At 41.1% G+C, this 21864-nt stretch overlaps 1 protein-coding gene across 4 annotated transcripts in view; it reads right to left on the reverse strand.

Moving 5' to 3' along the window:
* cux1b (cut-like homeobox 1b) overlaps positions 1-21864 on the reverse strand; it is an 87003-nt gene that overhangs the window by 31753 nt on the left and 33386 nt on the right. For all 4 annotated transcript variants that reach the window (XM_047390629.1, XM_047390628.1, XM_047390627.1 and 1 more), the window contains exons 4-9: positions 18337-18415; positions 13420-13557; positions 10445-10568; positions 7688-7764; positions 6424-6490; positions 1006-1054 (exon numbers count right to left, since the gene is read on the reverse strand). In XM_047390629.1, coding sequence (XP_047246585.1) covers positions 1006-1054; positions 6424-6490; positions 7688-7764; positions 10445-10568; positions 13420-13557; positions 18337-18415 — 534 coding nt within the window. The remainder of the gene's footprint in view (positions 1-1005; positions 1055-6423; positions 6491-7687; positions 7765-10444; positions 10569-13419; positions 13558-18336; positions 18416-21864) is intronic.

A 21864-nucleotide genomic window follows, 5' to 3' on the forward strand; every position in this document is an offset into this window, starting at 1 on the left:
AACACAGAGAAAGCCTAATGTCATACTTTTTCTTTACTTTTTGTTAAAAAATGTTTTTGTAAAAATAATTTTACAAATCCAAACCTCAGGTTTAAGTACTTTCCTTAGGACAAGACAGTTTTATTAACTCAAGAAAACAAGGTTAAACCTATCTTGCTGTGGAAGTAACTTCTTTATATTGTCTCAAAATAATATAAGCTTTTATTTTTTTTTTCCACTGCCTCGTTATCTTAAGATAGGGAGACACTGAGCTCGTTTAGGTGTGAAAATGTTTCTTTAGCTTATCATCTTGAGATCTCAACATCCAAGACCCATTTTGTTGATGTTCAGTTGATCTTGACCTCTTAGTTGTAGATACAGTTTCCTTATCTTATTATCTAAAGATAACAAGAGATTTTTGTTATGTTAATGGTTTAATGATCTCCCTCACATATCCATGATTCTGGATTCTAGGATTTTGATTCTGAAGAAAATTTCAACCCAGAAATTATGACATTGATGCTGGAGGCTGCTTTAATCTGGAAATGTTTTCTGTAGATCAGTTTATTACAGATACGGATCATCTCTTAGTGTCATGACAGCAACGCTGGGTGATTGAACTGGGTGTAACACATGGACTACTCATTCTGCATCATTCTTCTTTTCTGAAAGAATGTTTTCTTTTTTTTTTAAATAGTGTATTGAAGAAGAACTACATCTCAAAAACCAAGTATAGCGACAGCTACACAAGTTCTAGAATAAAAAATTACTTATTTTTAAAGCCATTTATATCTAGAAAACCAGGATTTCTGTTCTGGAAACTTGAACATGGAAAAATAGTCTGGAAACAAGTATCTTCTCCCATTCATTCCTTATCCAAACCTATCTAGATTTAATAGTGAAAGCTAATTCTAGAGCATTTTATAATTCTACGCTGTGGCCATTTGCAGTTAAAAAAAACAAAACAATTGTTTAATTGAGCATTTCTTGGGGAATTGATTCTATAAATTTAGGTCCATTAATTACCTGATTAGCTCTTTCCAAGTCTGTCATCACCATCTCAATCTCGTCAGCCCTGAAAGAGACATTTTTATTCATTAAATTTATTTAAGGAAAAATATGATGAGACAGACCCTTAAAGACACACAAGCAAACAATTCTCACAAATTCTGCCTCCATTTAGCTCCCGTCTAAATTTCACCTTAATCCACTGATTGTGAACGCCATTACTTAAACAGCTTGCATGCGCAGTGTGTTTAAACACGTATTTAAGTGTACATGTGTGCCATGCATGTGAGTGTGCACATGTAAGCCCCAAAACCCGGGCCACACTAAAACAGAGGGATTACATTATTAGAGCTCTAAGTCCTATAATACAGTAGACTAATCTGCTATGAAGCTGTGCGATTGTGTCTGACTAATGGTCTGGATGGAGGCCAGGGTTCACCTCTCACTTTCTAGAGGTCAGACAGCAAGAATACATCTGTGCAATAATAGATCTCAATAGACTCTGGGAAAGAAATGTTCAAATTTTCCATAAGGTGATGGAAATGCCAACACTTTGCCTGCAAACAGGAGGAGTACTGGGAAAAATATACACAGTACATGTATGTTAAATGAATTCTGATGCGTTTAAACCCTGAATTATGTCCTGGTCAATAACAATGAACTGCAATCATCTAAAAAGTAACAGTTCAAAGGGAATCCACAGAAAACACAACACCAATTAAGAACATTTATAGTTTTTCCACAAATCAAAATCTGTGGCGTGCATGTCTTCTCCTTGGTACTTTGCACCGTAAAGCTCACATGTGTGTGAGTGTACATGCTTCTAAGTGTTTGTTTCTACGTGTTCTTTTTACGTCTTCTGTCCCAGTTGCTGGGATAACAGCTGGAAGTCTGTTTAGATATATCTCCACCAGATTTGCACATCAAGGGACAAAATGGTCCACCCGGTCTTTTTAAAACAGCTCAAGCTAAGTCAGATGGGTTATGAAAATATAAAAAATTCAAAAGTCAGGTTTAAGACTTTGATTAGGCCATATGAACACATGAATATGCTTTGATCTAACCCGTTCTATTACAACTCTTGCTGTATATTTAGGACCATTGCTCCTTTGATGGTTTCAGAGTAATGGAGGCTGAATGCAAAAGCACCCCACACTTTTCAGATTTTTATTGGTGAATTTTTTTAATATAGTAGAATTTTCCGTCCACCTCCCAATTATGCACTACGTTGTGTTGGCCTATCCCACCAATCCTCAATAAAAAATAAACTTAAGTCTGTGGTTGTAATAGAACATGAACTGCAAGGGTCATGAAAGCACTGTAGAAAAAAGAATGGACATAAAGACCTCAGAAATGGTGTTCAATGCAGCACAAAGATGCACACTATATGTGGGCATGCTTATTTAAGACACAGATAAGAACACATGAGTGGCAGGGAGAGCAAAGATGTGAGCACATATGTGCACTGCTGCCTCCATTAGGACCTTTTGATTTGACTGCAGTCTTTGGATAGGGAACCCAACAGCCTACGCAGCTTTTGTATTTGTGTGACACAGTATGCGAAACAGCGTTATGTCCCATAGGCCTGCGTACTGCTGCTGATTTGAATGCGTTTAACAAAACAGACACAGCTGATATTAGGTCAACATTGTGCCACAGGCAACGCAGCAAAGAGAATCAGATGTGGGTGGGAGAATTTTTCACTCCCCGCTTTTATTCTTCCCTTAATAGTTGAAAGGATCTGATGTGTGTTTAGGCAACATAATAGTATGCTACTTCAACAGCTTTTATTCCGTCTTAAGCTATACAGTGCAGGACCTATGTGTGTATTGAGTCCCCATCTCTCGCGCACGTGTGCATGCTCTCTCTCTCTCTCTCACACACACACACACACACACACACACACGTAAGGTCAGGGAGCCACAGAGCTCAAAAAGCCTGTAATGGAGAGTGTTTATGGGTGGTAATGCAACCCAAATACAGCGCTACTCCTGCTCCAAATGTGATCGTTAAATCAAAGTACAGATGCACAAAGTCTTCTTAAATAACCTTTGGATTTGGCTGTATTTGGGAATTATAAAGGCAAAGCTGGAGGCTGAGGGCCAAAGCAGATCACAGGGAAGGGATTTTCAGTGTATCCTGATAACGGCCAGTCAGTCGCTGAGCAGGGCAGGAACTGTCCATGGCCTGCCAATGCACCCAGGGGGAATTAATTTATCAAACACTGAACAATAAAACAGGGGACATAGTATGGTTTCATGCCACCAAAATATAAACATACACAGATAATGCAACAGCCACAGGGAGGTGCTATAGAGCACTTACACAGCTGCAATAGAAAAACAAAAAGCAGACAAAACTACACATATAGACCCTTCTTTTGTACCTTGAAAGCTAGTGGGTGCAACCAATGACATTAGTGTAGGACTTCGGAAACGAACCCAGAGCCCTGAAAGCACTTCATCTCAGACAGGCCTTCTCATCTCTGATCTTCTGTCCCACTCTTCACTCATCTGTTCCTTCTTCCACCCCAAGCCTGCCTCTATTCTTCCCCCTTTAAGTGTTTCCCTGCAGTTTTTGCCCCGTTTCATCTATACCCCCCTCCCCCCAATGTTTCCCCCTCTCTTCCTCAGCCTCTGTCCTCTGTGCCAGCAGGATATTCCCCTGATTTAGATTTTCATTTCCCCTTCTCTATCACACTCTTATTCCGTCTTCCTCAGTGAGGAAGACGAGCCCCCTGGCTTGCTTTTTTGCCCCCCAGCTTTCATCACTCTTCTTTTCTTTCTCTACATTGCATTTTCACAGTATGTTACCATAGGGATTTCAGGGAGGCTTAAAACGAAGCAAGATCTGAGTGTGTGTGTGTGAGCATATCCTCGCGCCATTTTATGTTTCTGGGTGCTTTAAATGGACACATGAATAAAAAAAAAAAAAAAAAAAAAGCCTAAATTTGCCTGATTATTAGGAGTGAAATGATAACTAGAGTAGAACATGCAGAAACATTTATAGAAATTTGTACACGCATGCCCTCTTAAAGCACCCTGTGGGGTTGGAAATCAATAAATCATTAATCTTTAACAAGGACTAAACGATTAAAACGGCTGGCCAGACCCTCGCAGTGCCGGCACAGGGGTTGGGGGGGGGTTGGTCAAAGCTACATCTACTGGCCTGCCTCCCGCTGATGCTCTCGTACACTCACTCTGGGCAGTGCGATGTCAACCAGATTCTCATGGTGTGTCATATGTGTGTGTGCACGGGTGCGTATTTTAAAAGGCAGGATTACCTAAACGCAGCAAGAGATGAGGGGGTGTAGGAGGGGGTCGGATTATGTCACGTAAAGTCCTCCTCATTGGGAAGTTTACATGGCAAGCGCCTGTTCGTCTGTCAGTGGGTGTGTGTGTTTGTGTGTGTGCACGTGATATTAATGGCATTTTTGTAAAAGTAGACTCAGTTAAAGGGTTAAAAGTTGTGTTCAGCCAAACACTGGCGATTTGCTCAGCCAAGCAGTAAACAGGGGGAAGGACTCCGAGGACTGGGAGGGAGCAGGGTTGGAGAGGGTTTGTGTGCGCTTTAAAGCGTTGCATTAAAATTTCAGATCACAGCACGCCACATAGTCAAGGACCCTGACTGCCTGAGGCTCACGAATGAGTGAGTGAGTGAGTGAGCAAGTGTGTATATACTTTAATGTGAGTGCATGTGTGGATGTAGGTGGGCGTGTGGTTATTAGCTCCTGCAAGCAAATGGGGCTGACTATAGACATCCTTTTAAGATGATTCTCGTCTGACATGAAAGGAGGAAACAGAGAAAAGGGAAGTTCTAAGAAAATAAGACAAAGTGCAAGACGGTCACGGAAGTGGAAAAACTAGGTGTGTCCCCATGAAAAACTATTGATTGGTGCCTTTATACCGCATGCAGTATCTTCATATGGTATTTCCGCTAACACGAACACACAAGGCTGAGAGATAAAAGATAAAGTGTGGGTGTAAGAAAAAGGAAAAAAAAAAATATTCTGAGGAAGACAGAGGAGCAATCGATCTGTTTTTAACAGCCAATCAATTTAACAACTCTGGTAATGGAGAGACATAGCGAGTCTGGGGCAGAGTAAACGGCACTGGAAGGGGCAGCTTTTAAAAGCCAAGTTGATTCTCGGCTCTACTTCATGCATGCGAGCAGGACGCCCTTGAAGGGTTTATTAACAACCTCGAATTTAACGAGGAAGTTTGATAAAAAGTTCCACTTTTTCCTGCGGTGCACCGACGATCAATAAAACAATAAACTTCTCACATTTATTTATCCACAAATATTATTTTTCAGCTTTGTGGAAAAAGTCCTGACACCTGGGTGGTTCTGGTTCCCACCAGCAACCCTGAGAGACTGAGGAGTGTGAATGTCATAAAGTGCCACTTTGCAGTAAGGAGTGCAGACATGGAAAAGCTTCTGTTCTCATTCTGCCTGCCACAAGGAGATCAATAATCATAGAGACAACATCTCTAGTAGCTGAAGATAACTTCTCTTGTGGATTCAAGTGCAAGATCTTAAAGGGAGCTGACCAGCTTCCCTGTCCCTACTGATAAGCATCTCCATAGCATGATGCTGCCACCACCATGTTTCCCCATGGAGATAGTGCATTCAGTGATGTGCATTGTTAGTTTTATAATCTGACCCACAACTTTATCTCTGACCTGTCTGCTGTTTTCCTTGGTCTTCGTGACCCTATTTGTTCGCTAAGGTTCTGTAACAAACCTTTAATCAGGCTACTTTTAAAAGGCAATTAATTGCACTGGATTTTATTTAGGGGTATCAGAGTAAGAGGGGCTGAACACAAATGAGTGCCAAACTTTTCAGATCTTCTTGTCAAATATTTCCTCACCAATACAATTTTTCAGCTTTCTGGAAGAAATCTTGAAGCTAGAGTGGTTTTAGTTCCCATAACTAACCCTGAGACACTGAGGAGTCTCTCAGTGTAGAGTGCAGACATGAAAAAGCAGCATTTATCCTGCCTACTACTACAAGATCAATAATGATAGAGGCCCACAGCTCGAGTATCTTAAGCCAACTTATCTTTCAGGTCCTGTAAAAACAACCGTGTGGCTTGAAGTCTGAGATCTCAAGTGGGCTTCCTCTCTCTGTTGCAATGGACAAATCAGACAGAGCGCTTTAAACTACGCAGCAAAAATATAAATCTTTTTTGATGCTCTGCCGAATCTGCAAAATGCATTACAATCCCTCTCAGTATTTACTGTGAGTGGGTAATGCTGGGATTTGGAGGCTGCTGAGCGTTGTGGGAGACATTCCAGCTGTTAGGGGAAAGCAGTGGGAGTTTCCATGGAGGAAGATTCACTAAAACAGGATGATTATGTCAAGAGCAGAATATGGAGGGGGTCATAGGGGAAAAGTCACCCCGTAAACACACATATAGATCAGCAAGACACGTACTTTGCTGTGGATTCCTCGTCATACTTTGTCTTCAAATCAAAGAGCTCAGCCTGAGTTGTTTCAAGTGCTGCAAAACATGGAAAAAGGAGTTAGTTGTTTTTTTTTCAGCTACAGTTTAGCTTAAAACTAAACATGAAACTGATTTTTATTAGTTTAGCATCTCTTCTAGAGACCAGAGATGAACATGCCTTTTTAACAAATTACTTTCAGGGATATTTCACATCAGACATTTCTGTATTAATTTAAGTCAGGAATTTGCGTTTTCTGATACACTATCTTCAACCTTGTCAACCCACACACACAGTCCAGATTAAAATTAAGCAGAAACGCACAAAGAATTGACTTGTGAGTGGAACTGGACCTGTGAACAGTTGGTTAGAAACTTAAAAATCTTTTGCCAAATCTGTGAATGCGTCATAAGTACTGTAAGTGCAACCAGGTCGCGGTAACAGCATTTCTTGGATTTGATTGGTTACTGAGTAAGGGAGACTTAAAGTTGGCTCCTTTTAGTATCAGTCAGTGGAAGGACAGAGAGGTAAGAACATATAAAAAAGAAGCTGTGTTTTCTAAAATATGTGGAGAGATGTCTGTGGCTCATTCAGGCTGCGAGGGGCAAAGAAAGAGCAAGATTTACAGCAGATAACAAGAAGGCTGAACATTTTATCATTTTGAACTTCCATCCTCTGTCTGTTGTGGATCACGCTAGATATGGAAATACTGACAGCCTTTTTGGAAACCTCAGAGTGAGGGTAAGGATCTACATTCTCCTTACGCTTATTACTGCTAGCCGATCTGAGGGAATTAATCGCATAATACGATCCTGAAAAATCTTAACTGTAATAGTATTAAAAGCCTGTTTTAGAGCGACTTTCTTACATGCATGGTGTGACTTCGCCTATGCACATAATACAAATAATTAATGACTACTCACAGGAGAAAGGCTTGGAGAAAAAAAAAAAAGATTTTCAGTGCCGTCCTTAAATGTTCTTGTATCAAAGTCCTTAGTAAAAGTGAAATATGATTGTTTAAAATCTGTACCGTAAGATCAAAGCTTTACTAAAACAAGATCAGAAATTAACCATGAAATTCTGATCGGTGCATCTCTATGACTAGTTCACAAGTATTATTTTTTCTACAGCTCTGATTAAATTTTATTTCGAAGCAAACCCCACCCCCCCCATCTTATTTTGTGTGACAGTTTAAAACACAGCTGAACTAAAACAGCCAAACATGTTTGTAATCTGAAGAATAGGTTGGCTGGTACCTGTCTGCAGGGACTGGGCCTTGTGTTCAGCCTCTTTCAACCTTGAAGACATGGAGTCCTGACTCTCCTGGAGTTTCCTAAAGACGTGCGAAAAACAGAGCAGGAAGCACAAATTTACAGTAAAGAGATAGAGAGTCAGTTATACTCATGTTCACACTTGGTGGAAAATGCAACCATTCTCTATTTTCCCACCATTTCTGAAGAGTTTTCCCCACTAAAATCCTCCACAACACAACCCACTCCTCATTAAGCAGCCCTATTAGGCAGGAATGTCTGGCCACTGGGGCAAGCTGCACCCGGGGGGTGGGAGGGGAGCAGGGGTTGAGTCAGAAGGGGGGTGGGGGGCAGAAACCACAGGAATAAAATAGATTCATTCTTAGCACATAAAAAGTTAGGCTCTACTGAGAAATTGCCGCTGCGTGTAAAAACATCAATAATCCAGCACAAATACGGCCTTTATGACAGCCTTTGATGCCCCCCCCCCCCACAAATCTGTCTCTCCTGTCATCTCTATTTTTCTGCCCTGTACTTCAGCCTTTCATCTCCGTCTCTCTCCTTCACTCACTCCTTCGCACGATAAAATGAATCAGGAGTTGCCATCCATTTACTAGCCCTCTCAGACACAGGAAGTCAGCTCTCTGCAGACAGGAAGGGGCCTATAAAACTCTGACGTACAGGAAATACAGTTGGACAATTGATCTTCTGCCGTAAGCCTAGAAATCTTTAAAAAACCTTCAGAAAGTAAACAAAATGATTGAAAATATGAGTTTTATAGTGCTCGTTATATAAACAACACTTGTTTAGATCAACATTTATCAGAACATATCCTACATTCATATAACTGGGTCAACCATTAATTACACCTACTCAATATTAGACCACCGAGTACCTTTCTAAACATACAGGATTACAGATAACATGATCTGGTTATTATTGTATTACTACACCAGATTTTAGTCAAGATAGCACAACTCTTCCTGCATCTCAGACAATTAGTTTAATTATCTTTACATTAAATGCACCGCTCCTAGGAAAGGACACCTTCATGGCATTCTTCTCTTAAGAACAGAAGCTATGTTGTTCAGGCAGTGGTACATTTTCCAGTAGCCTTTTCCAGTAGCTGTTTATTACAACCATGGGCCTTCTTCTGCATTGTCTCCCTCAGAAAAATGAAATGCTAAAAATGACAGCCAAAGTTTTGTCACTTTCACTTTTCACTGGGCTTGCATGGGATTCTTATTTACAGATCTATTTCCAGCTAAAATACAAAACATGATCTAAATGCTTTTAATTAAAAAAATTATTTGACCTGAAATATTTTTCTAGTAGTCCATTGTGTCTTTCTTATAAGCTAATGAATAGTACGGTACCATTGTGTATGCTAACTGACAGTGCGCAGCAACAGGTGGGGGCAGCGCAGTGCTACTCTATGTTCCATAGAAGAGAAAAACTCTGGTCACTGGAGCACTTTAATAACCTCTCATCAAAAAGGACTTTAAAAGAACAAGAACAGCAAAGTTCAGTGGTTTCAAATCAAGTTGCTTTATTTATACAGGACTATATAAAACAAGCAAAGTTGCCCCAAAGTGCTTCGCACAATAAGATGAAGAATTTAACCATGCACATCATAAGAACAAAAACTAATGGCTTAAAATGAAAACTAAAAGATGGTCATGTAAAATAGACCACACATTTCTTGAAATGTTCTGGAAAACTATCGGGTTTTTAACCTAGATAAAAAACATTTAGCGGTATGGGGCAGAACGAACATGAAGAGGGAGTTTGCTCTGCAATTTGAGCCCTAAAAAGGCAAGGTTACCTTTATGCCTCAAACGGCAGGCTGGAACAGAGAAGCAGCTGACCAGCTGAACTCAGAGCCACCTGGACCTCGCAAACAAGGACGTGCTGTGAATCAAACACTTTTTGGCCCAGTTAAACCAGGGTGCTCTACTCCGTTATAAACAGTTGTCACTACCGCCTCATAGGGGGCGACAATGCACTGGCAAGAAGAAGAAAGAAACTTAAATAAAAGCATTGTTTTTCTCTTCTTCTGCTCATGATCTGACTCATTGTTTTCTTTTTTTTGCCGTTTGTTGGGATGCGGCCTCTGAAGGATGTTTTATAGCTGAGGGGAGTCCTAGCGGACCCTTGTGGGCCGGTACAAATGATGACCCATCACACAAGTTTCATATTCGAACAAACAGCACAGCGGACCTGGAGTTATGAATTAGGCGTAGGATCGGCGATGGAGGCCAGTGCACCTTCATGCGATGCAGATTCGAATAAACTTAGGAGGCGGCCAGTGTGACAACCCTACATTTGGACTAGTGTGAGGATTTGTTTTTATTTACATTGCAATAATCAAAGCATGAAAAAACAAAGTTTAAATAAAGTCAAATTTCCAGTCAAGCGAAGGTAAAATGGAAGTTTAAAACCCAGAATAATGGCTGAAGTGTATGTTGATGGACAATTAAAAAAAAACAGAAAAATTGAAGGTGCAGATTGTTCTTTACATTTTATTTACTAGATTATCTCTGTTCATTCATGTATGTGCACAAATGCAACTGGATGTTTTGGTAGACATCTGTAAACAACGGTCTATAGAAGTTGGGTTTAACGGTTCACCTAAATATTCTTTACAGTTATCTTTCACTTAGCTGATAATTCTGCCTGAGGGCCACAGTGTCCCAGAGAACCAAAACAGCCTCATAATAACAACAAAGAATCTGCAGTGCACAGTCAAGCTAGTCATCATACCTCTCCTTCTCTGCATAGTCATTATGTAGCTGGAGCTGCTTCTCTTGGGCCAGGTTCTCAGCTTGATCCTTCAGAGTCTGCTCATATTCGCGGATCTTCTCCTTCAAGGCCTTGATGGTCACCTCTGAAGCAAAATCACGACAGAAAGATAAGTGTTCACACACTGAAAGGCAATTTGTAAAATAACACAGAAAAATAGACCATCACCACTTTCTAGGATGTGATAAATGGCAGCAGTGACCATGATGTGTTTGATGGGGCATTTTGACCTTTAAGGAACAGTGCTTCATATCCCACATTCTTCCTCTGTCAGCACAGACGCAGACCGTAGCCCCCATGGCTCCAGCCTAATCTTTACATCCGCGACTGGTACCGAATATTCAGCGCACCCCAGCAGCAGATATGTTGTCTTCATTAGGGCTGCATTAGAACTGAAATCCCATAACCTGCTGACGGCCGAGCTCTGTATGGGGCAGCCTGAAATAAATCTAACACATAACTGGAGTAATAAACCAGCCTGTGTTTGTGTGCCTTTCTCAGCGAGAGATATAAACGAGTGAGACAATGATATAAAGCAATGCTGCCTGCTGCCTTTGACTGAGGGCTCTTAGCACTTTGTGTGTGCGCGCACGTATGTGTGTGTGATTTAAACTACAGTCTCACTGCTCTGACATATAATCAATATAGGAGAGTCCCCTTAGAGCCCTCTTACCCCTTAACTGCTTAACTGAACTTTAAACATTTAGGTTGCGGGGATCAATGGCCTCTGCTCTCCGCGCGCTTCGGTGTGTGTGCATGTGCACGTGTGCGGGCCGAGCCACGTGTGCGTTTCAGCAGCAGTGGGAGTTTCACAGTGTGTTTTGGGGTTTGAATATCCCCCATCTATTGAGGTGGGAAGGAGGGATAAAGGATGAGGGAACAGGAAAATCAATGGCAGAATGGAGCCATGCCGTTATCGAGCTGTTCCAATTAACTCTCGCTGAGGAAAAAGGGGGATTCCAAAACATTCCCCGCTCCCTCGCTCACTCCTTGTTGACTGAAGTTGCAGCACTTTTATTACCGCTTTACACTCATCTCTCTGCTTTTGTCAGTTTTTCCATCTTTCTCTACCCTGAGGTACCCTGTAGTCTTTTATTCATGAACCTCTGCCTGTTTTTTTCCCCTCTTCAAAACCAATTTGAAAAACCTTGTACAATTTCTGTGTTTCTGAAATATGAATGAGTCATTAAGATGTATTCAAATAGGGACTTGACCCTTCAATTTGTTTTGATGTTATATTCTAAAGTACAGATTTTCTTTTTACATAAACAATCATAATAGGAAAAGGGTACTTAAATCACAATATATCAATTGTGCAGAAAAGATACTTAAGATGCTGTATGAAATAAACCAAAAGATTTTTTTTAAATCCATCATGATGTCCAGACGTCTTATTACCTTCTGCGTCTTGATAATAAACAAACATACAGACTGGCGCATTTTTTAAGTTTTTATTTCAGTTAATTTTGATGATTATGGCATGCAGCTAATGAAAATCCCAAATTCAGTCTCTTAGAAAATGTAAATAATTACATAAAAACCAACGAAAGGGTTTTTATTACAGAAATGATGACCATGGTTTTAGCCTACACCACCATGGAGAAATATGCTGACTCAACAGCTGTCCAGCAGACCACCAACACCCTTTCACAAGGAAGGTCAGCCACAAAAGGTCACTGCTACAGAAGCAGGCTGTTTAGAGTGATGTTTCCAAGCATATTAATGGAAGGTTTAGTGGAAGGAAAAGTGTGGTAGAAGAAAAATGCACAGGAATGCAGGAACTGCAGCCTTCTGGGGACTGTAAAGCAAAGCCCATTCAAGAGTTTGGGGAAGAAACACAAATACTGCAAATTGAGTCAGTGCTTCAAGAGCTACCACACACAGATGTTATTTGAGCACATGACCTACAACTGGCTCAGTCCTTGTGTTAAGTCACTCTTAATCAAGAGGTGGAATTCTCACCTGGGCTAAGGAGAAAAGGGACTGGACATGTGCTCACTGGTACAAAGTCCTCTTCAGATAAAAGTTAATTTTGAATTATATTTGGAAATAAAAGTCCCAGACTCTGGAAGAGGAGTAGAGAGGCACAGAATCTAATCTGCTTAAAGTCCAGTGTTTCCAAAACCAGTGACCGTTTTGGGTGCCACGTCATCTGCAGGTGTTTGTCCACTGTGTTTTATCGGTCATCTACCAGGACATTATAGAGCACTTCATGCTTCCTTCTGCTGACAAGCTTTATGGAGATGCTGATTTCATTTTTCAGCGGGACCTGGCACCTACCCACACTGCCAAAAGTTTTAATACCTGCTTTAATACCCAAGGTATAACTGTGCATGACTGGCCGGCAAACTCACCTGACATAAATCTACGGGGGTACTGTCGAGAGGAAGATGGGACATCAGACCCCAACGAGGCAAGCTGAAGGCTGCTATTAAAGCAACCTTGGCTTCCTTAGCATCTCAGCAGAGCAACAGGTTGACCACCATTCCAAGCTCCACTGATTCAGTAAAATATTTAGAGCATTCATCTACTTTCAGTGGGCCAACATTTCTGCATGGAATTGAATTTTCTGGGCAAAAGCCATTATAATTATAGCACTTGTGATGTATAATTAGCAAGATGTATGTATTTGAAGTGCCATATATTCATGCTCTGCATACCAGTAACACACAGGTGCATCTCAAAAAAAACAGTTGGAGACACTTCAAATAAAAAGTGCATTGGGCAGTTGAAGAATTATTTGAAGAATCACTTAAATAATTGTCTGACTGTCCTCTGCTGAGCTGCCACAGAGTTCCTCTTTTCTTAAAATAACATATTTTGTGGTCCCCAAACACCCCAGCACATAATGAGGAAGGAAAATATTTTGATAGATTTTGTCTATTTTATTGCCACCTAAGAGTTAATAAAAACCTCTCCATTTATCCCCCTCTAACCTTGGTTTTTAACTTCTGCAAACTCTTTGTTGTAGTCCTCCAGTGTCTCTCGCAGCTTGGTGTTCTCTGTCTCAATGTCGTGCATCCTCTGGAGCTTCAGCTGCAGCTGCTGAGCCAGCTCCAGCACAGGTACAGGGTCTGAGGGGAAAAACAATAAAAAACCCACACCATGTTAACACACACCAAAGCGGATCAGACAAGCAAGGGCGGCAAGGTGGCCTAGTGTGCTTGGAATAACTACAGTCAAGGCCGTTTGAGAGAGGTCGTTTGAACTGGTCCTTGAGCAAGGCAATGAATCTTACACCTTAAGGACAACTGTGTGGAGCTGAACCCTGACCTTTGATCTCTGTGAAAAATGACTGATTGGAGGAAGAAGTATAACACAAACATAATTAGCAAAACCCTGTGATGGAGGACACACGTTCAGTCGTTAACACACATTATAGATCACTGCATTCTTCTCCATCGTTCTAACCTCTTTAGTGTTAATACAAATATTAGGGAACTCCCAATATTTGTTATTGATGTTCTGCTGCCCATGAGTATCTGAGTTTCGTGGACTTTTTTTTTTTATTACAGCCCATTTTCATGTGCACAGCTTAAAAACCAGCATTAAAAGCAATGCATATAATTTTGGTGATCAATGAATCAAGATTCTCCCTAATAGTGTTTTCCACCCTTTACAATCACACTGATAGCAATAGAAAGAGTGCTCCGGCATCCTGCCTTTCTGTGTCATGTGACCAGCTTTGCCCACTCAGTTCACATCATATGGCTCAGATATCCCAGCTGGCCGGGTAGACTTGCAAATAGCCCACCTGAAACAGTCAGTCAGTCATTTTCTGCCGCTTATTCCATAGTGGGTCGCGGGAAAGCTGGTTCCTATCTCCTGCAGTCTACGGGCGACAGGCAGTTTCCAAATAGGCTTGGGCTGGTGTCCAAATCATTTAAAAAACTTCCAAACCCACTACAGTTTTCCCCCATACTGTTCCTAGGAGATTTCTAAAGCTGCCCCTCCCCCGCCCGTCGCTGCACATGCTGATCAGCTACTACTTCTTTCAATACTTATAGTTTAAGACCAATTCTGCCGTTTCTAAATATTTCCAGTAGCAAAGAACACAGAGGTATGGTGTGGGAACTAAAGGAGCGCCACCCATCAGTCAAATTGCGGTAATCTTTTAAAACTACAGTTGGGATGCCATGAGCCGATTGTCAAGCTAACCCTAAGCCTAAAATAAAAGCAAATAGATCCAGTCCAATTTTTTTTCAAATCTTTGTAGTTTATACTTTGATACCATTAAATGGTGGTATTTTCACTCAGGGTTACTATGCTGGGAAAATTTCCTCACACTCCACACAGAAAAATAACTTCAGTAGTTTTTGTATGAAGACAAACTAAAAATGTGTTGAAATATGCGAGGAAGTCATATCAAAACAGAGCAAACGTGCTGCAGTTCGAGTCTGACATTTATAGAGCCAACTGGTAACACCATGCTATGTTTAAGCTGACTTGATATTAGCTTTCTTAACAGTTAATGCCACCTTGGAGCAGTATACCGAGGCTGACCTGCAGGACATAAGGTTGAGACAAAACATTTGCCGCTGTCAGGACAACAGGAAACTGCCCTGGATTGTGATCAGCGAATACGTTAAGTGGGACATGATGACAACACCAAAAATGTCCTGGCTTTCCAGACTTAACTTTCAAAGTTCTTATTCCCTTCTCTTCATTTTAAAACTAAATAGAAACACTTACTCTGTATTTATGGCGGATATTGCTATAGAGGGAAGGCTTTCAATAGGACACAAGGAAGGAAAGCAACAAAGAAAGGAAACAAGGAAAGGATAGAAAGAAAATGAAAAAAGGACAAGGATGAAAGACAGGAAGAAAGGAAAGAGAAAGGAAGGAGACATGGGAAGACAAGAAAATAACTATGGCAGGACACAAGAAAGAAAGAATGGAAGGACATGGGGATAAGGAAAAAAATTGGGAAATACAAGTAGTTTTAAGTAGATCTACATGCTTTTCCACACTTATCCAGACCCAGAAAGTACGGTTGACTCAATTTCTAGAAAACCTAATAAATTACATATTTTCAAGATTGCAAAGGAACCCTAATTTTACTGCCCATGGCACTAATTTTAATTAAGTATGACACTGCAACTTTGCATTAACCAATGCCCAAGGATAAATGGCTCTGATTGGCACAAAAAACTAAATTAGATTGGTACATCCCTAACAAATCTATTTTAGGTATTTTCTCAAATAGTAATATTTCCCAGGGGTTTACTCCACAGCTCAGTTCGCTTATCCATCAGCAGTGCTGTTCTCACTCAGTCCCGGGCGGGCTTTAATCATTATTCTTCAACAGACAGATTATTTTTCTCAGTATGTCCTAAAAGCATACAATTAAACATTAATCTGATCAATCCAGGCTTTCAGTAAATATTAAACATAATTTATGACTAATAGAAATGGTTACTTGGTGCACCCTGTACGAACAAAGTTTCTCCAGTAGGTCTATTAAACAATGGCCCGTAAGAAGAAACTGTTGAGCTTTGTCATAAACATTGGCTTTGTATTAGAGGTGATCTAACACGACGATGGCTGACACAGCAGGAGAACTGGATAACAGACACAAACAGAGGCAGACAGACAGTAACACAGATTAGACACATTAACGAGAGATTACTGGGCTGTGATCAGTTCAAGTGTTCACTGTGATGCATCTTGAAAGCAAGAGGAAAGCGAAACATGGGAGCAGACAGTTGGACAAAGCAAAGCTGTAAAAAAAAAAATAAATAAATAAATAAAAGGCAGTCAGAACTGTAAATAAGAGATTACAGAAACAGAGAGAAGGAAGAAAGGCAACTTTCTGGAGGCATTTTACCAACAACCCTGGAAAACACACAGCAGGGTTAACTGTCAGTGTGATGAAGAGAGCCCTGTCAGTCAGGCCAATCACATCTGATTGGTGCTCATGGGTGGCAGACTGGTGACAGGCAGCCAAGAGATGCAGGCAACGCTCATCAGCATGCCAGCTAAAAGAGCAGTTTATGTGTGTGTGTGTTTATGTGTGTGTGTGTTGTACAGATAAGAGGAACTGACAGCTTACAGCTGGGGGTAAAAGCTGTGTGTGTGTGTGTGTGTGTCTAATGTCTGACGCAGTTAGATATCTTAACTATGCTAATGAGAGATCAGAAGAGAACGATTGGGGAATTTCATGCTGATTTTGTGCCGTCAAGGTGACACACCACGCAGGGCTGAGCTCTGACACACACACACGTTCCTAGTGTGAAACAAACATGCGCGTACAAACTAATGCTAACACAACAGTTTGCTCTGAATACAGACTCCCATCTACTTTTGTGCCCTTGAAAGTGAACTTTCTCTTCCGCTTATCAAAGTTTTGTCCTTCGCAGAGAGCCCTTCCCTCCCTCATCCAATCAGCAGCACAGCCTGTTAAAGACAGCTTGACTTGTGGGCCACTGGTGCTGAACACTCTCGCCAGACACCTTTAATCTAAACCAGAGCACACTGGGCTGACTGTCCGGGCCTTCAGCTGACAGAAGACAGAAGAAAACACACTGTTTCCTCTTTCAAGATTGCTGCATTAGTCAGGCTGGTCTGTGTCTCTGTGTATGTGTGCATCAGGCATTACATCATTGTCTCGCAGCAAGTTAAGAATAGCCCCGTCAGAGCTGGCGCTGACTTATTGGGAGCAGTACAATCCAAAGATATTACTGTAGGTCTATCCGTGTGGGAATATGATGACCTCCTTACGCTATAGATGAACTCGACTCCTCTCTCACTCCTACATACCGGGGCCCTCCAGGACTTCCACACAGCTGAAAATCTCCAACCAGCAGCACTGTGCAGATGCTTCTGTGATTTTTCTCTGCCTTAGTGCATGAAACGTGACTGTTTTTGTGCGTGCACTTCGCCTCAGCCAATCCGGGGCGTACTTATCATCAATGTCAGGAGGCACCTCCTGTTAAGACCATCTTAAAACTACACCCGAGGATTAATCCTTGTAGGGATGTATTAAGGAATCACACACAGAAAGCTCAGAAATGTCACGGCATCAGAGCAGACTGGGCCTGGGCCCACCTGTGTTGAGGCAGTCTACAAAACCTCAGAAATGTTCCATTCTGACCGATGCCCAGCTGTTCAGATGATAAAAAAATCTGATATTTTTCCAATCAGTAAACCTACCACACCTTAAAGCAGTAAGATCTCTCTGACAACACTCTTCTGTGTGGACGCCGCTACTGTGTGAAGAAAACTTAATAGGTGCTTTTCCAATGAACTGATTCCAGTGCTAAACCTGGACTGGTGCTATAGCCAGTTCTTAACTGCTTTTGAAAATTAACCAGTTTGCCTTTCCACAACCAGAGAGTCAAGTTAGATAATCATCCAAGTTATAAATCCTCCTGTAATAAATATTCTTACGCTAAAGTCCTCCATCACAACAAAGACTAACTTGGTTATTGTGAAATACTTCCGCTCATGAAAAACAAAGCCTCATGATGCGGAAGTGAGGGTCAACCAATGACTCTTTTTAAGGAAATATTTCTTTAAATCTTCAGATGGCAGGCTTTCAGCACCATGTCTGTAAAGCAGTCGGCGGCAGATAGCTTGACTAACCAGCTAATATCAGTCTCGGTTTTCTGCATAAGACCCATGTTTATTTGAAATAATTACATTTGATGTACTTTATTCTACATATGATTCAATAAAATATTAGAATAATAGTAGATGTTATAGAACCATAATAAATGTAATAGTTATGTTTTTGGGGAGGTCCTGCCCCCCCTTATAGTGACCTCTGTGAATAAATGAGGGGAGGGGGGTGTCTTACTGGATGTATCCAAACAGAAATTTATATAAACACACACAAATATTAAAACTATTACCTGGGACATCGATTATTTTCTTGTACACGTTCAAGAAGGCAGCCTCTGCTTCTTTACTTCTTTTACTCAAGGCGTCAATCTGCAAAGATGGAAAATGGAAAGGAACTGTTAATCAACACCACAAATCTTAGAGTCGGATCTATTGACCCCAAGAGAATGCCCCATTAAATTCACAGTAAGAGTAGCCTACATATCTCTCTTTTCTCACTATGCTTTGGTATGTTGACTGCGATCGCGGCTGTCTCAACAGCGGCTGCTTTGGCGTTTCCTTCCCGTGAAGCCAGTTCAGCTGTTCAGCTGCTGACGGATGCGTTTCGTTTGCCGTGCACAAGTGCATGTCTGCGTTGCTCTGTCCTCAAATGAGTGTGCCCGAGTTCGTCTGTTAGCACATGTGTGTGTGTGTGTGTAAAACAGTGTGTGTTCGTCTCCCCCTCCAGCACACTGACATCATTAAACAGCTGGCTCAGTCTTTCCAGTCACAGCAGGGGCAGATTATTCAGTCAGCTCTTAGCAGCAATACAGTGTGGATCCATTACTGATGTAGCCATTAACGCAAAAGGGCACGGCATGCATTCCATCACCAATAATATTGAAATGGACAGCATTAGGATGGATCTATAAGAACTTAATACTAAAAAACAAAAATAAATCGCTATAGAACTTTTATAGTGTTGTCAAACATAAGGCGATGAGGCTCTACTACAGTCTGTGCCACACATCAATATGAGAATCAGACGCAGTAGGCGAAAAATGCATCTGAAATCATGTTTAAATTGAAGGAAACAGATGCCAAATAAAGACATTCAGACGGTGCTACTGTACTGGGCAGAGCTACAGCTGACTACTCTGGCTCCCGCACTCAGACTAAACAGCCCTGTGTTTCTCTTCCAACTCCTCCAACACATTCACAAACTCAAAAGGAATGGAGACAAAAGCCTATGTAGGTCCACATATAAAGTCTTCACATTCCCAGCCAAGCCAGTAGTGTAGTTGATGGGTGGTTTAAAGGGTTCTTGCCACTGTAAACAGAACAGGCTACATGTAACACTGTCTCAGCTCCTATGGGAACCCAATAAATCTCTTCACATGGCTTTGATTCATCTCTAGTTTTTTAGCCGCAAAACATCTGGCCCCGAGTAGGCTGGTGCCAGCACCCCTCCCTCTTCCCCCCTTTTTATTTCTGGCTTTCTCTCATTTAGTCTCTCGTCACTTCCATGTTCTCAGACTCATTCTTTTTCCCCTCTCCCTCAATGATTTTCAGTGTCAATCTTTCTCACATGTTTCTCTGTCACAAAACCTTTAGTTCTACTCTCACACAACCTTTAGGGATGAGCCGGTTACCGGTACTGAGGTGTATCGAGGTTTTAAAAAGGCGGGGTTTCAAAACCGCTAAAACTTTCTATCATATCTTTCCGACATTTTAAAGTGCTTTTACTGAGACAGCAGAGAGAGTGCTGTGGTGACAGGAGTTTTCTGTGCAGTAACTTAGCGTTGCCCCTCCCCATTCGTTGCTACAGACTGCCGGCCAGCTGGTTGAAAATAGGCTGCTACAGATTTCCCTTTCTTACATAAAAGACAAATTTGACTGGAAATATTTTCAGTTGTAAAAAACTTGCACAGTCATAGTGTGAAACTAAAGGAGCACCACCTGTCACTCTTGCAAAGATAGCACTGTTTTAAAAACGACAATTGGCATTCCAGGAGCTGCATGTCTGTTTAATCAGCCATTTGCAGGCTGTATCCAAGCAAACTGGCTAACTAATTAACCAGTAACAGAACAGCAGTGCAACTACATTTAGTGGGTATTAATCCGAAGATTTTGCTCAAGCCAACATTAGAATACAATCAATGTCATAGATGCTGCCCTTTTGAACATACTGGCTTGACTTTACTCTAAAACCAATTAAGCTCTCATAACCCATATTTCATGCTCTTTAAAAAGAAAATATTGCTCTGTCTTTCAATTTGTTCTCCCATTTCTGTGTAAAACTTTATTCAAGTGGAAAACACAAAACCAACTTAGTTTACAGAACCGAGCATTGATATGCGCGCCTTAAGTGAACAAAGTGCAATTATATAAATTTTTATCGGAGCATCCTCGCCTACATTTATTCTTGAACTGTATAAAGCTCTATTCTTCATGCCTGAAGAAAATCCTGAGCCTTAAGTTGCGAACACTGCTAGAGTTTCTGTATACGTGGGCAACAACACACATGGAAGCAGTTCATGAAGAGGAGTAGGGTAGACTGAAATGAACCAATTTTTTATGTACCAACTATATAGCCTGCCAGAACTTCCATAAATGCTGCATTATCTGCCACGAGTGCCAAGAATGAACGCCTAGTAGAGAGGTGGATGATGGGTCAGGTCTAACTAATGAAGTCAAGTGAACAAGTGAACATTTGGGAAGTAGAACCCGATTTAGTTAAGCAAAAGTTACAAACCTTAGACCTCCGCTGCATCACTGTCGCATGACCAAAGAAACACCGCATGGCCAATCTCCTCCCTCTCCCAAAACACATCCACCAACGGCAAAAAGATGGAATTTAATATCGGTTATCAATATCGACCCCGTTTTACTTATTGGACAGATAACATCTTAAAAAATGAATTAAAGTCGGCTAATACGATGTTAATGGCGATATATCGTCCATGAATAATTCTTGCTGTTCGTCGGTCCTTCCTCCCCTTTTGACACAGTGACCCTGAAATTTCCTATGCAGAAAGTCTCTTAGTGCACTTTGTAAAAAATATTTTTAGAAAACCTCCATTTATAATTCCCATCTGAACATTTACTTTACTATTAAAGTTTATACATTTATTTTACTTCTCTGCATAAACACTAATATTTTTCCTCAAAGTTTCATACTACGAGACTCTGATAAATGACTCATAACTAAACCCTAATGATAAATCTCATTTTCACAACATGCTGCATTGTGTCCTCTACCCTTTTCGAATGCTGTGTGACCATTTGTGATTGAAGACACTCAGTCTCTAATGGAAGATTACTGATGTTAAGAACTAAGACCGCTTACACAACAATGTTGAACTTGGGTGCATGTGTTTATAATAACATGTGATCAGGGATTCTGAGAACCTTCAACACAACCGATAATAAAGAACACATAAAAAAAGATGGGCAGTGAAGGAAACCAGCTGCATGACTGTACAATGACTCGGCCAAGGTCAGTGGTACAGCAGCTTTATATAGCGCAACATGGGAGGCAGGAAATAGACGTTTAATGTAGGACACACCCTACAGTTAAAAGCAGGTTAACTGCACGACCAGAGCCATTAGAAGACCACCCAGGATTTGCAAATACAGCCCTGCTGTTCCAAACTGAGGCTCGCTCAACATATCCTGATGACATCTGCTGTTACACGCTCCCCTGCCTCCCATCCCATACACACACAAACCAAGACAACAAACCAAATGAAACAAATGATACCTTGCCAGTATCGGTGGGTTACCGATGAGAAGTGCTTACAATGGCAGAAGGTATCCCTGACAAGTCTAAACACAAA

The sequence above is a fragment of the Girardinichthys multiradiatus genome, chromosome 18 (genome assembly GCF_021462225.1).
Source record: "Girardinichthys multiradiatus isolate DD_20200921_A chromosome 18, DD_fGirMul_XY1, whole genome shotgun sequence".
Classification (NCBI taxonomy): domain Eukaryota; kingdom Metazoa; phylum Chordata; class Actinopteri; order Cyprinodontiformes; family Goodeidae; genus Girardinichthys; species Girardinichthys multiradiatus.